General features: G+C 49.1%; 2 protein-coding genes across 2 annotated transcripts in view; both read left to right on the forward strand.

Moving 5' to 3' along the window:
* The window catches only part of RPS2 (ribosomal protein S2), a 77535-nt gene that overhangs the window by 27661 nt on the left and 35759 nt on the right, over positions 1-14115 (forward strand). The gene's annotated exons all lie outside the window — the stretch shown is intronic.
* Positions 396-5895, forward strand: NOXO1 (NADPH oxidase organizer 1). The gene is made up of 7 exons (XM_073361515.1): positions 396-485; positions 611-686; positions 1175-1355; positions 2439-2632; positions 3137-3250; positions 4037-4154; positions 5142-5895. The coding sequence occupies exons 1-7, from the start codon at positions 411-413 to the stop codon at positions 5893-5895; spliced, it is 1512 nt and encodes a 503-aa protein (XP_073217616.1). The 5' UTR covers positions 396-410.

The following is a 14115-nucleotide window of genomic DNA, read 5'->3' on the forward strand; positions in this document are numbered from 1 at the left end:
TAGGAAACTTTAGAGCTTTTTATTTTACAACTAGAGGGTCATGTTAGCTCTTCTGCTTGCCAATAGTGGGATCAAAAAGTTATCAGCTAGGACAGGAAGAATCTAACTTTTTCAGAGCCACATCTTAATAGAATGGCTGCCTCTTGGCTTCCCTGCCTTTCCATCCGTGATCCTGTACATTACCTCTAGCTCCTTCAGTGATTCCTTACAGGGAAAAGTAACTCTAGGAAAGGATTTAGCTTTTTAAAATTATTATTATTTTATTTTATTTTAAATGTGCCTTAACAGCTGGAAGCCAGCACTCTTGTCTCCGCGGACCCCCAGCAAGAGCTTGGTGCACCCCCAGTCTGGGAATCTCAAACCGCAGCTAGGGTGATCAAAGCCTGTTTTATTCCCTTTTTCAGAAGTACATGATGGCTGTGTCCTGGTCAGACCGAAACAACATTCTCATCTATAGGACTTTTGAAGAGTTTAAGAAATTTCATGTAAGTTAACAAATCCCTGGAAATGATTTCCATACTGGTGTTATTTTGCTGCTGCCATTATTGGCAGGTGGGAATGCCATTGCTCATTCTCTTTCTTTCCTTTCTTGCTCTCTGGGGTCACTCAGAAAGTATTGAAGAGAAAATTCCCCATAGAAGGTGGTTTACTGAAGAAATCTGACCGGAGCATTCCAAAGTTTAAAGGTAAGGGGATTTGATAAACAGGAGAGAGGGAAGGGAAGACCAACAAAAATGACTGGAGGGGTTGGAGGGAAGACCCTGATGTGGCAAGGGGACTAGAGGTCAGTCACTGGGTCAGAGCTGCAGCTGGTGCTGATTTACACCAGTGCAGAATCTGGCCTATTGTTGGCTTAAAAAAGGAACACATTTGGTAATTAACTTTCCAGTTTAAATATTGATCCAAGCCCTTTGCAACATGATACAGTGCAACCTTCATGCATGATCAAGGGCAAATGTAAGGCTTGATACAAAATAGCACTAACTCCAAGGCAAAAGCTATTGAAAATGGTGAGGAGAGACACAACAATATTTACAGTAATTGATCCTGGTTCTATATATGAAGTCTCATACTGGGATGGGAATTAGCAATGTGTTGGCAGAAGGTACTGTGTACAAAGCAGTAGCACGTTATAGTCACTTGCTAACAGTGTTTTGCTTCTATCACTTCAAAGATGCAAAATTGATGCAGAGAAAGAGCAGGAATTTGAGCAGATCAATGGAGAGATTGAAACTGCTGGAGACTTACTCCCAGGAGCTGCTGAAAGTGGATGCTAAGGTCTCCCAGAGCGAAGATGTGATCCAGTTTTTCAAAGCTCAAACCCAAGACCTAGATCCTTCCTTTCCAGAAAACAGGTACTGATGGATTACACTTCCCCGGCTTTTCACATTTCTGTTTCATAAACAGGGGGAAGGGAAATTTCAATACAAAACGTGGAGAAAAAATTATTTTTTTTTTCCTGGAGAACGTTTTCCATTTTGTGATCCACTCTGAATTAATTAGTAATGCAGGAGGACTGAAGTGACATTGAATGATAAAAACACTGATAAGTTTTCCATAATGCTTCCCCCTGTTCTCCTTGCACCTTGATCCCTTTTTCCATTCTTACTTTTTTCAGGATGCAGAACTTTGCATTTTCTAGATATTGCTGGTTTCACTCAGACCACCGGTATATTTGTGCAGCAGAGCAGAAATAAAAATCAGCCAATATTTTCCTTAGTAATAATGTCTCTCAGCAATCTATGATCTGCTTTCCTGCCTGAGATTCTGTATTAGCAACTGCTTTTCAAATCTAGAGAGCTAGCTCATTTGAAATCATGGTTTTCAATTGGCAAACAGCAAAACAATAATAATGAACATATTAAAAATGAGGCAGTTTTCATTCTAGATCAAAGCACGCTCAGAAACAGTGAATTTCAGGGTTTTGATGTCTTGCTTAATGCAAAATGGATGGAGCAAGTTAATTACACTTTTGCAGACAGACAGAAAGCAAACAGGCAGGCTAACAACCTGTGTGCACCATGCTCTGACTCTTGCAATTCAGAAGGGTCATTACAAACCCCTGCAAAGTGGAAATGCAGATACTGCTAGGAGTGTGGGCCAGTGGTAAGGGACGGAGTATGGGAACCAGGGCCCTTTCGAGGTTTATTCCCAACTCTATGACTGTTTCACTGAGTGAGTTTGAGCACCTCTCTCAAACTCTCTGTGCCCCAGTATCCCACCTGTGAAATGGCCGTAAGAACTCATGTGAGAGGAGAGCTATGTTTGGGAATGTTTGCTGAGTGCTTTGAGATCCTATGGATTTAAATGATGCCTACCTGTTGTCCTGGCTTTCTGCATAGGGGTAAATTGCACCCAAAGGATGTTCCTGAAATTGATCCTAAATGCAGTCTCTCTCCTGGCTGCAGAACAAACCAATGTCATACTTTACTTTCCAGCATTATAATTATGCCCTCAGAAATGGGAGATGGAAAGAAAGACCAGCCCAAGCAGCAGAACCCCTCTGTTACTCAGCTGGTGGTCTCCCAGAGCTACAGCTGCATTGAAGCCTATGAAACCAAAGACACAAAGAACAGACCCTTCAAAGTTGCCAAGAAGGAAATTGTCGAAGTGTTAATCAAGGACATGACCGGTATGTCTTGTATGGTTGGTTATTTTCTGGTTTTGGATGTGAATTCTAGAGATTTTTAGACTGGCTTGTGGCCTGACAAAAATGTGTGTTTGTGTTTTGTTTTGTAATATGGGGTGTGTATACTGGATGGTATAACTTACCTTGTTTAGAACTGTAAATATTTTATCAAGAAGAAAAGAACAAGTGAAGTAGGATTTTCTGGTTGGTGGAACAAGGAGTGCAAGTGTCAGGACTCCTAGGTTCTATTCCTAACCTTGGGAGAGAGCATGAGTTGGGGGCTCCAAGATCCTGACTCCCAGGGCTGCCCCATTTATAAAAACAATGGCAAGTGTTAGGCCATTTAATATGGGGTGGTTGCCATCTCCTCTATAATAATTAACAGAGGGGCTGCAAGCTTCAATAATGAATGGCTGAGAAGCACTTTGACAGCAGTGTCCAAGTGCAATGTATTGTGTTATTAAACGTGCTCCTGCATTACATGCTCCCTCCTGCTGTTTGCTGCAGGGTGGTGGCTGGTGGAGAACAAGGATCAGCAAATAGCCTGGTTCCCAGCTCCGTATCTGGAGGAGAGAGTAACTGGGGAGGAGAGTCCAAATGCCAGAGAACTGGATGAGGAGGGTGAGTCTGTTTATCCCTTGCTGTGGCTCTGAGCTTTCCATCACTTGGGGCTGCATGTCACTACACTGACATTTCTCCCCTAAAAGTAGGTCCTGCAAAAAAAAAAAGGGTTTCAGCTCAGAATGAAAAACAAACACGTCACAGAGAGGAGACACGAGCTGGTGGTTAACACCCAGGACTGGGACCTGGGAGACCTGGGTTCCAGTGCCCAGCCCTGCCACTGACTTGTTGTGTGACCTCAGGCAAGTCCCTTACAGGGATGTCTATTTAAAGCTCACACTCATCTGAACACCTTTACCTGTTGTCATTACAAACAGCCCTGCGGATGACAATTTTCCCCAATTTGTTTCCTTTGTGCTTTTGACGACGACAATTACCCTGTGGGTCAGTTGGTCATTTTTCCGGACACCCAGCTGGTAATGGGACTTGGGGCCAGGGGCAGCACTTGGAACCCACTTTAACTTCCTGAAGACTGACTAGATTTGGAGTTGACATGGTGTCTTTTAGCCCTAGGCCTTGGTTCCTCCATCTCCGTAATCCTTACCCACTGCAGAGGGGCTTTGTGAGGCTCGATTTTTCTAATGCGTAAATTCACCCTTGTCCAGAGGGCCAGTCTAAAGTGACGCCAAGACATTGGGCTGGTCCCTCCACCTGGGGTGAATGATCCCCTAAGGCTTGTAAGTTCTGCTGCCCAGATGGCAGGCAGTCCAGAGTGGTGGTCCTACACTCTATCCAGGGCGCTCTCTTACCTGCAAAGCAGAAATGACCCCTTCCTCTTTCTTCCAGGGACTCTGTATTACGCCGTGCGGGCCTACGAATCTCAGAAGGCTGATGAGCTCTCTCTGAATGTCGGGGTAGTTGTGGAGGTGCTGGAGAAATCTGACAATGGCTGGTGGCTGATCTGGTAAGGAGGTTCTCTTCCCCCATCCCCCTTCTGAGTCAGCGCTCCATGAGAGAGCCCGTTAGCAGCGGCTCACTCATTCCCAGCCCTGGGGAGGGTGTGCAGGGACCTCTCAGCCTTTGGCAGTGACCCAGACTGTTTTAGAGAACTCTCTCACCCAGGCAGGGATCTTTCCCCTGTCTTTCTGTCTAATACACAGGAATGGGCTGGACTCCCTTGAAGGGGGCGGGGGTCCAGGGACTGAAGGACTGCACTTGGGGACGGCTAGTCCTGTGCTGGGGAGCCTGTCCAGTGCTGCTTGGGAGGAATTAAGAATCCTCAGTGAAACTTCCAGGGCGAAATCCATCTCTCCCCCACAAAACCCTGAGTGAACGGACTGTGTGTGGGGAAGCGGTCGGAGACTGGCATGGAATTCATGCCTATGGGCTGGGATGGCAGCCACCGACCCCAGTACACCGCTATCCTAGCTGCAGAATCTCTATGCGGGCATGGATACGGTTACCCTGGCAGCACCCCAGTGACCCCTCTGTGCTTGTCCACTGAAAGCTGGCATGGATCCCGTCAGGGCAGCTTGCAGGGCCCCGCTCCCTTGGGATGGATTCAACCCCAAAGGCTCTATTTGAGCACACCATTCTACACGTCCCATGGGTCTCATCTGTCATCGAATCATAGAAGATGAAGGTTGGAAGAGACCTCAGGAGGTCACCTAGTCCAATCCCCTGCTCAAAGCAGGACCAACGCCAACCTTGTCTCCCTTAGCTTTGGTGTCACCAGTTCTGAGCTTGCTCCTTGTCTTCCCTTTGCCCAGCCCCACCCCAAGTTCTGTCCCTATCTCCCAGGTCTGGCATAGGTGGCTGGTACCTAGCACCCCCCGCCTGCATTTCCCTGGGATGGGAGTGCCCTTAGGGACTCTGATCTCCCCGGCATGGTTGGATCACACGTGAAGTTGCCCTTATCCTTAAGTATTGCCTTCCCCTGCTTTTCCCTCAGGTACAATGAGCGCACTGGCTACATCCCCTCCATGTTCCTCCAGCCCTATAAGAACCCGCACAGCAAGTTCCAAACAATGGTGAACACTGGCCTCTGTGTGTCCACCCCTAACCTGCTGCAGGCCGCCAGCCTCTCCAACTGGAGTTCCCTCCCCCAGCGCAAGACACAGGCAGGGGACGAGCCCCCGACTCGCTCAGCGCATGAGAGGCCCATAAAGGGCAGGGATCCTCCGAGCAGAATGAGATCGAGATCTCTGAGCGGCCCGCTGCCTGCGGCAGAGAGCACAGCCAGCTCCAACCTCACGTGTGAGCTAGACAGCCTGTCTGTTAGTTCTGGGAGCGGGAGCGAACACGGCTTCAACCGGGATTGGAAGGCAGGCTCATCAGGGTCTCTGCCTGGAGTCAAGCAGGCTGGGGCTGGCCTCCTGCAAGCGAGCCTAGGTCAAGCCTCGGCCAGTCGAGGCAGCAAAGCTCCTCACCTCACCAGCAAGGATAGGAATGATTCAGGCTTTGAGGAGGAGTCTCCAAGCGACTCAGATTCTTTCCTTCACAGCCCAGACTCTGCTGCCAGCATCCCCAAGGTGCCCGTGCGACCCGCGGTCCAGGAAATCCTCCAGAAATGCAGCACTGTGACCAAGAGAGCTGTGCAAAGGGCTGCACCCAGGCCAAGCCTGCAACCCTCCCCTCACCTCCACCCTGGAGGGGAGACGTGTGCAAAACCGACTGATGCTCTAGACCATGTGTGTCTCCGATGAGACTCCGTTATCGCCCTGAGCTGGAGGGTGGAGACTGCAGTAGCTGAAATTCCTGACATTATCCTGGCTCAGCTGACTGAGAGGATGGACTCAGCCTTTAACTCCTGGTTGGAAGCTGCTCTTGCATGGTTGCTTGACTGGCTGGTTTGCTCTAATACACTGGACTCGCTGTTCACACAGGAAGAACTGGAGGCTGGAATGCCGCAGAATTGTCTCTGCTGCAGATACTGCACCAGATCCGCAACTGGCATAAATGGGGTCATTCCACTGACTTCAGTAGAGTTGTTTACACCAGCTGAGGCTTTGGCCCACTAACTGGTTAAGAGGTTAAACTTTAGAGTTAAATTAATCCCAGCCATCTGCCTAAGGATTGCTTTACCCCATTATTGGGGCATGAAGGGAACTGAGGCCCAGAGGCTAAGTGACTTGCTCAAGGTTACACAGAAAATCAGAGTAGGAAATTGAACCCTGATCTTGTAAGTGCGAGGCCAGCACCCAAACCACCAGACCAGCCTTCCTCTGAAAGACTTGTACTTAAGTGCAGTGTTAAATCAGTGCAGGCTGGGATCAGTTTGCTTTACACATTGTAACCACATCTCTCACACTTCAGCACATGTATTCTCTTAGGGTCCACTGCAACGTTAGGCGATTCAGTCCCCACCCTTGTAAACAATCACATTTGTTGGGAGGAGAGGGAGTTCTCTGACCCAGACTTTCTTTCGCTTATTTCGGTAGAGCCAAGTGAATAATTCATAGGAATCATTTATTCAAACTGTCCAGTCCTCTGCTCTGTCCCCAAATTGACCTGCGAGCAGTTTGGAATGTTGTTGAACCATGAATGAATTCAATGCTATTTGTCAAACCGTTTTGGTGAATCACACTGGATCTGCAGATTGGCCACCAGAACTGAAAAGTCAAGCTGTTAGGCAGCTTGGATGGCTGGCTTTATCCTTCCAAGGCGGGTCTGTACGGGCTTGGGCGCGTAAGTCCCATGATCTCACTTATCTATGTGAATGACCGTAATTATTTGGATCAGGTCTTTGGTGTGAATTTTCCCCCTTCTGAGCTAAGTGTTGACTGTCAATGAAGATTCTCTAATATTAGCTTAAATTCACCCTTTACACAACCATTCCCACCTGTAAACTCACTCCTGAAGATGCTCATGGGAAAACCTATTTTTAATTCAAAGGCGCTTTAAGCTATCCCACCCCCGAGCAGTAATTTAATTACCCTTCCATAAATCTGCTATTCTGACTTTCTGAGACATGCCTGTGAGATCACAATGAACCAAGCTGTTTTGTTCAGCTTGCAAGGTATTTATTGTTCTAAATTACATGTATTTATGGCTTGGTTTGGATTAAACATATATGATAGAACCTCTCTGTTTCTTAGAACTCGGACACAGTACTTGGTTTATTTTACATTTCAAGGATCTGTTCGTTTTAGGAATTAAAATTTGGCAGGTAATGAGTTTGGAGGGTGATGGGTACAGCCTAGGAACCTGGGCCAGATCCTCAGCTGCTGTGGATTGTCAGAGCTCCCTGGGGATGTGCAGGAAATCAGTCATCTAGGAACACAGAATTACAGACAAAAACTACTTGAAAAGAACATTAAGGTTGCAAAGTGCCTGAATTCAGTTTGCCTGTGCAAAGAAAGGTTTCAGCACATGGCCACAACCTTGGGTAACAGCCAAATGTCTGCCCTAGGATGGACTGTGATTTCTTTAACGGTCCTTCCTCAAGAGTCTTGTGACTACTCATTTGGCATCCCTACAAGGCTGCAGCATTGTAATTGTCTCATGGCTGCCCTGGGGCAGTTCTCAGTTTGTTTTCTTAGGCTTTGCTTCCTTCCTGACTAACATGGGAGGCACTTTCTGTTTATTTTTAAACCTCTAAGCCTCCTATCCACTCGGCAGTCACTGCCCCTCTTGAATCACTTACTGCACCTCAGCTGGGGTGACCAGATAGCAAGTGTGAATAATCTGGACAGGGGATGGGGGAGTACAAGGCATCTATATAAGACAAGGTCCTGAATATCAGGACTGTCCCTATAAACTCGGGACATCTCAGCACAAGTGCACCCTTTGAGCATACTGTTCGCGCTGCAGCTTCTCCTTTTGAAGATTAAAAGTTGAAATCGCTTATTAGGGGAATTAGTAGCTTTAACCTGCTCCTCCTGCAATGACACATTAAAGCTTCTCAGCCACTTGAAAGAACAAGGAGTCCTTGTGGCCCTTTAGAGACTAACAAATGTATTTGGGCATAAGCTCTCGTGAAGTGGGTTTTAGCCCACAAAAGCTTATGCCCGAAGAAATTTGTTAGTCTCTAAGGTGCCACAAGGACTCCGCGTTGTTTTTGCTGATACAGACTAACACGGCTGCTACTCTGAAACCTGTCAGCCACTTGAGGAATTCCTGTTTCCATCTCACAGGGAGAAAGATGCGGACACGGTGCCAATGTCTGTGTGCAGAGAAATTAAAAGCCATTAAGAAGCAACTTCCTCCCTCTCTGCTCTCTAGGGATCGCATCTGCTTACGCATGGCTGCAGCTGCTCTCTCTGCATAGTGATTTTCAGCTCTGCCTCTGCACGCCTGAGCTGTCGCTTGTCCAATCCCACAGGTCAGCCTGTCTCTCTGACCTCTCCTGTTGCATCTCATGCCATCAATTGCAACTCAGCATGGCCAAAACAGAATTGGTCTCAATCCCTCACTCCTTCTTTTCCCCATCACTGCTGGCATTTCCACCCATCCTCCCAGGCCCCCAAACCTAGGTGTCATCCTTGACTCTACCTCCCTCTAGCCCCACACATCTAGGCTGTCTCCAGATCTCACTACTGCTGCTTCCCTAATGGTTCCACGAGCCAGTCCCCCTCTCTGTCCACACTGCTGAAATTCTCATCTCGCTACTCGAATACAAAGAATGAAATAAGCCCGTGGCACCCATGCTGGGTGAGGGCGGGAAACACTCCTCAGAAGAGCCCTACTGCACTCCAAGGCCTGCCCCCAAACCTTTATCTTCTAATCCCAACAAGCAGCCTCATACTAATAGGAGTGACCTATCTTATGGGTGGTGCTGTCCATTGCAAAAGTCCGAGGAGCGGGAATGTCCCAAGCCTGTAAATTCCGTGACTGTGCGGTTGGAGCGGCAAGCCGGTCCAGAGCTCTCCTTAACACTGACCGGCTCCGCAAGTCGGCCCATCCCAGGACGTGCTGAGTAACTATCCCCGTGCGGGCTCTGTACAGCTCAAGCCAGATGCATCAGTGTCACGGAGAGATGAGCTGCCCAAGGTATGCTGCCGGGGTGCAGGTTGCTGGCTCAGTGCAGCATGAGGACACAGATGAAGCCAAGCTTTTCCTCTGAGTTGTAAATATATTTATATCTTCCAAATATGTATTTTCCCTTCGTCTGGCAGTGCGTGGGAACATGATGTTGGCATCCTGGTCAAGTCAAATGTATATGTAGGAAAGAGAGGCTGACAGGCCCTTTTAATGCACCATCGTAGCTGCATGGCACTGAGAATATATGCTTAAGAGGCTGGGGGTGGGGCAAGGGGTGTTGGATAATGGGGTCGAAGGGGAGGGTTGGAAGGGGTTTACAAGACATCTATTTTGCAGTTGTTCTCCCCGTTTCACAAACTAAAAACTAGCGAGTTGCCAACCCAATATATTGAGCTTTTCAGAATATGTTACGTGACAAGCGGCTACTCCAACCTCTGAATAAAGAGCAGTAAGCGACAGCCAAAGGCTTCAGTAATCTGGAGAGAGAAGAGGGCTCACGGCTGCCTGCAGAATTCCAACAGCGTTTAAGCCAGTCCCTGTGCGGAGAGTCTCTGCTCAGCGATCCATTTCAGCTCAAAATCTGCAGAGGCGTCCAAAGAACGGAAGGGGCACAAACTGGGATGTGCCATGGTTACGTTAAAACAGGCAAAGGACCCTGGCTGGCAGGCCGTAACACGGGGTGGGGACGTTGTCCCACTCCTTGTCCCCTAATCACCCCCTCCTGGGACCCCCTGCCCTTAACCGCCCCCCTGGGACCTCACCCCCATCCAACCCCCCCTGCTCCCTGACTGCCCTGCTCCCTATCCACCCCCCGCCCCCTGACAGGCCCCCCAGGAACCCCCCCTCCCCCTAAAGCCCCTTTCAGAATGCGGCCCTGTGAACATGGGCGGAGGAGCAGGGGCAGCCAGAGAGACGCGGCGGTTTCCCCTTCAAAGCACCGCTTCTCTCTGGCCGGCTGCGTGGCCGCCCCTGCTCCTCCCGAGTCCTCCGCCCGCGTTCGCCGCGCTCCTGCCACCCGCGCCGCCTGCCTGCTCCCCTGTGGCTGCTGGTGAGCCTCCCTCCCTGCTCTCCCCTGCCCCCACAGTGCAGCCCCCTCCCGTGTTGGTGGCGCAGTACGCTGAGGCTGCGGGGTAGGGGGGATAGCGAGGGAGGGGCCGGGGACTAGGCTCCCCGGCCGGGAGCTCAAGGGCCGGGCAGGACGGGCCCGCGGGCCATACTTTGCCCACACACTCTGGCCTAACACATGCCTGCCGTGAAGTTGTAGCTGGGCAACAGAGGCAGGCAGCGGCCAGCAGAGGGCACTTACAAGGAGAGATGGGGGTTAAAGCACAGTAACTCAGACTAAAGGGCCTCTTGGGGCAGGTTACATTATAGATGACACGGTGCTTAGATTTAAGTGCTAGTGATGAGCGCTTTGCAGTAGCTGAGACACTGGTTAAACGGGGGACTCGCCTCCTTTCAGCCCAGTTGTTTTCTCCTGCAGGTGAGCACCGAGTTCGTATTATGATCGTTGCCAGAGCAGCAGATCGATGTACTAGAGATACAGCAGATTCTAAGTACCTGAGGGAGACTCTGCTGCTGATTTGCTCCTGGGAACTGTTAGAAGTGGAGAGTAAAGTCTCCAAGGGTGAAACTGGTGTCCAGCGTTTCATGGCAGAGTTTCAGGATCTGGAGCCTGTGTTCTGCAGAAGCCAGGACCCATCAGGCATGCCTTTCCTCCCAATTAATTATCTTGCAAAACACTTTAAAGATGTAGAAAGCTATACAATAAGCGGTGAGCAGCAGTACTGGTTCACTCAGCACAGTTCTGAAGACCAAGGTTCTGATGAAAATACTCCTGTAGAGGCAGGGAGCTTTCCTCCAACAGCTCCTCGTTTTACCAATGATTTTTGATCTGTAGATCTCTTTTCAAAATGTCATTTGCATTTTCAAACAGCCCTGGGCTTATTAAATGCAAACAAACTAGGGTAGAACAACATTGCAGGGCTGTAAGAAACTGAAAAGAGCAAGATCATTCAGGTGTAATATTATCCCTCCCTCTCTATATACGCCCATCGTCACCAGCTATCAGAGCAGCTAAAAGCAATATAGCCAACATGCTGGTACAACAAGGTGAGTGAACGATTGGAGAAGTAGCCTTAAAGAGAACTGCAGTAATTAGCCCTAACATCTTTGTTACTGGAGAAAGACCAGTGCCATGTATCAAACTAAGTTTTAAGGCCCCGATTCAGCAAACCGCTTTAGGCACATGCATGCTTTTACCCGGTAAACAGCACAGATTATACCTATTCAGGGAGTTACCACCCCAGAGACTCTTTTCTTTCAGTTTTGTGATCATGCAACCAGCCCCAGGATCTGGGCAGAATCTAAGCCAAGTAGCCTAAGCCAAGCAGCTGTTCCATCAGGCACCCAGCAATCTCCCAGAGTTACAGATGCATTGCAGCCTTTGAAACCAGACACAAACAGACCCTTTCAAGTTAACAAGGCTCCAGTCCCCAGTGGATTAATCAGGGCCACCAAAGGCATGTTTTCCATCTGTTGTCATTTGGAGCTTAAGATGTGAAGTAAAAGATTAGAGTCTCCACGGAAAGGTTTTGTGGTTGTGAGCTGCCAACAGCTCTGTTTGTGGGATCTGCTCTTATGGAAATGTATTTGATCAAGGGAAAAATGGGCTTGCAGTTCTTCTGGTTGTTACATGCTCATTTCTGCTGGTTGCTGCACTGGGGTAGCTGGTGATGGTGGAGTACTAGCTAAACCTGGTTCCCAATTCCATTTCTGGACAGGACAATTAGGCCTGGTCTGCACTATGAGCTTATGTCGGCTTTAGCAGCATTAAATCCAAATTAACCCTGCACCCATCCACACAATGAAGCCATTTTTTCGAAACAAAGGGCTCTTAAAACCAATTTCTGTACTCTTCCCCAAGGAGGGGATTAGCGCTGAAATTGACATCGCCGTTTTGAATTAGGGTTAGTGTGGACCCAATTCGAAGGTATTGGCCTCCGGGAGCTATCCCACAGTGCACCATTGTGACTGCTCTGGACAGCACTCTGAACTCGGATGCACTGGCCAGGCATACAGGAAAAGCCCCGGGAATTTTTCAATCTCATTTCCTGTTTGGCCAGGCGAGCTCATCAGCGCAGGTGACGATACAGTCCCAGAATCGAAAAAGAGCTCCAGCAGGGACCGAACGGGATCTGATCGCTGTATGGGGAGAGGAATCCGTGCTTTCAGAACTACGTTCCAAAAGACGAAATGCCAAAACATTTCAAAAAAATCTCAGAGGCCATGAGGGACAGAGGCTACAGCAGGGACGCAACACAGTGCCGTGTGAAAGTTAAGGAGCTCAGACAAGCGTACCAGCCAAAGAATCAAACGGACACTCCGGGACAGAGCCCCAGACATGCCGCTTCTACGCTGAGCTGCATGCAATTCTAGGGGGGGCCGCAACCACCACCCCACCCCTGTCCATGGACTCCGAGGATGGGATACTCTCCGTCATGGCTGACGATTTTGCAGATGAGGAGGACGAGCTTGGGGAGAGCACACAGCACACCATTTTTCCATGGCATTAGCCGGCCCCATTAACACCATGATCTCCAAATCGTGGGGGAACGCGGTTTTAAAGAAAAGTGTGTTCATGTCCTGATCACCGCGCTGCCGTTGCCTCCTCGCCTGGTTTTTCAGGTGCTGGTTCTGCATACACCGCACGATAACGCGCGAGGTGTTTACAATGGTCATAACTGCTGCGGTGAGCTGAACGGGCTCCATGCTTGCCATGCTACGGCATCTGCTCCTGCTCGGGCAATCCAAGGAAAAGGGCACGAAACGATTGTTTGCCATTGCTCTGGCGGAGGGAGGGGCAACTGACAACATGGTTTACAGGGTTGGCTTACAGGGAATTAAAATCAACAAAGGGGGCGGCTTTGCGAGAAACAGAATGGCCCTTTCAAGGATAGAACTCAAAACTGGGTTTAGCAGGCCGTTGATTTCATGGAGGGAGGGAGAAGAAAATGAATACAAAACAAATCTGGTCTATTTCTTGTTTTGATCCACTTCATCTATCTTTATACATCTTGCTGGCAGCAGACTGTGCAGTACGACCGCTAGCCGTCATCATCTCCTGGGTGCTCGGCAGAAGACGGTGCAGTATGACTGCTGGCCATTGTCTTCTGCTGGCTGCACTGCCGGTAGGACTGAATCGCCATGAGACTAAACTTAAAAGGGAAATGACCTGGCTGAGTCACTCCCATGTTTGCCCAGGTGCCCCGACCTCACTGAGGTCGGTTAAAAGAGCACCCTGGACTACGTCGACGACGGCTACCAGTCATACTGCACTGACTGCTGCCAAAAGGCAATAAACTGTTGCTGTGTAGCAATGCAGTACCATGTCTGCCAGCAGCCAGGAGACATACGGTGATGGTTAGCTGAGCGGGCTCCATGCTTGCCGTGGTATGGCGTCTGCACAGATAACTCAAGAAAAAAGGCCCTTGCTTTCACGGAGGGAGGGAAGGGGGGCCTGACGATATGTACCCAGAACCACCCGCGACAATGTTTTAGCACCATCAGGCACTGGGATTTCTACCCAGAATTCCAATGGGCAGTAGAAACTGCGGGAACTGTGGGATAGCTACAGACAGTGCAATGCTCCGGAAGTCCATGGTTGCCTCGGTACTGGGGACATACTCCGCCGACTACATGCGCTTAGAGCATTTGTGTGGGGACACACACAATCGACTATATAAAAACGCTTTCTACAAAACCGACTTCTATAAATTCGACCTCATTTCGTAGTGTAGGCAAGGCCTTAGACAGGACAGTCACAGAAGAGGGAGAGTTTTAACGCAAGAGTTCCCATTTGATTTCTGCCGTATTTATCCCATTTGCGCTGCATATCCAGACTGCATGCAGCACTTTGACCCCAAAGTTCTCAAAACACTTGA

This window comes from Lepidochelys kempii, chromosome 10 (genome assembly GCF_965140265.1).
Source record: "Lepidochelys kempii isolate rLepKem1 chromosome 10, rLepKem1.hap2, whole genome shotgun sequence".
Lineage (NCBI taxonomy): Eukaryota > Metazoa > Chordata > Testudines > Cheloniidae > Lepidochelys > Lepidochelys kempii.

Bases quoted from the DNA above. Each gene is read 5' to 3' on its own strand.
- NOXO1 (XM_073361515.1), top strand. From the start codon at position 411: ATGATGGCTGTGTCCTGGTCAGACCGAAACAACATTCTCATCTATAGG. The intron at 486-610 runs GTAAGTTAACAA...GGGGTCACTCAG, and splicing joins AAGAGTTTAAGAAATTTCAT to AAAGTATTGAAGAGAAAATT. The intron at 687-1,174 runs GTAAGGGGATTT...ATCACTTCAAAG, and splicing joins GAGCATTCCAAAGTTTAAAG to ATGCAAAATTGATGCAGAGA.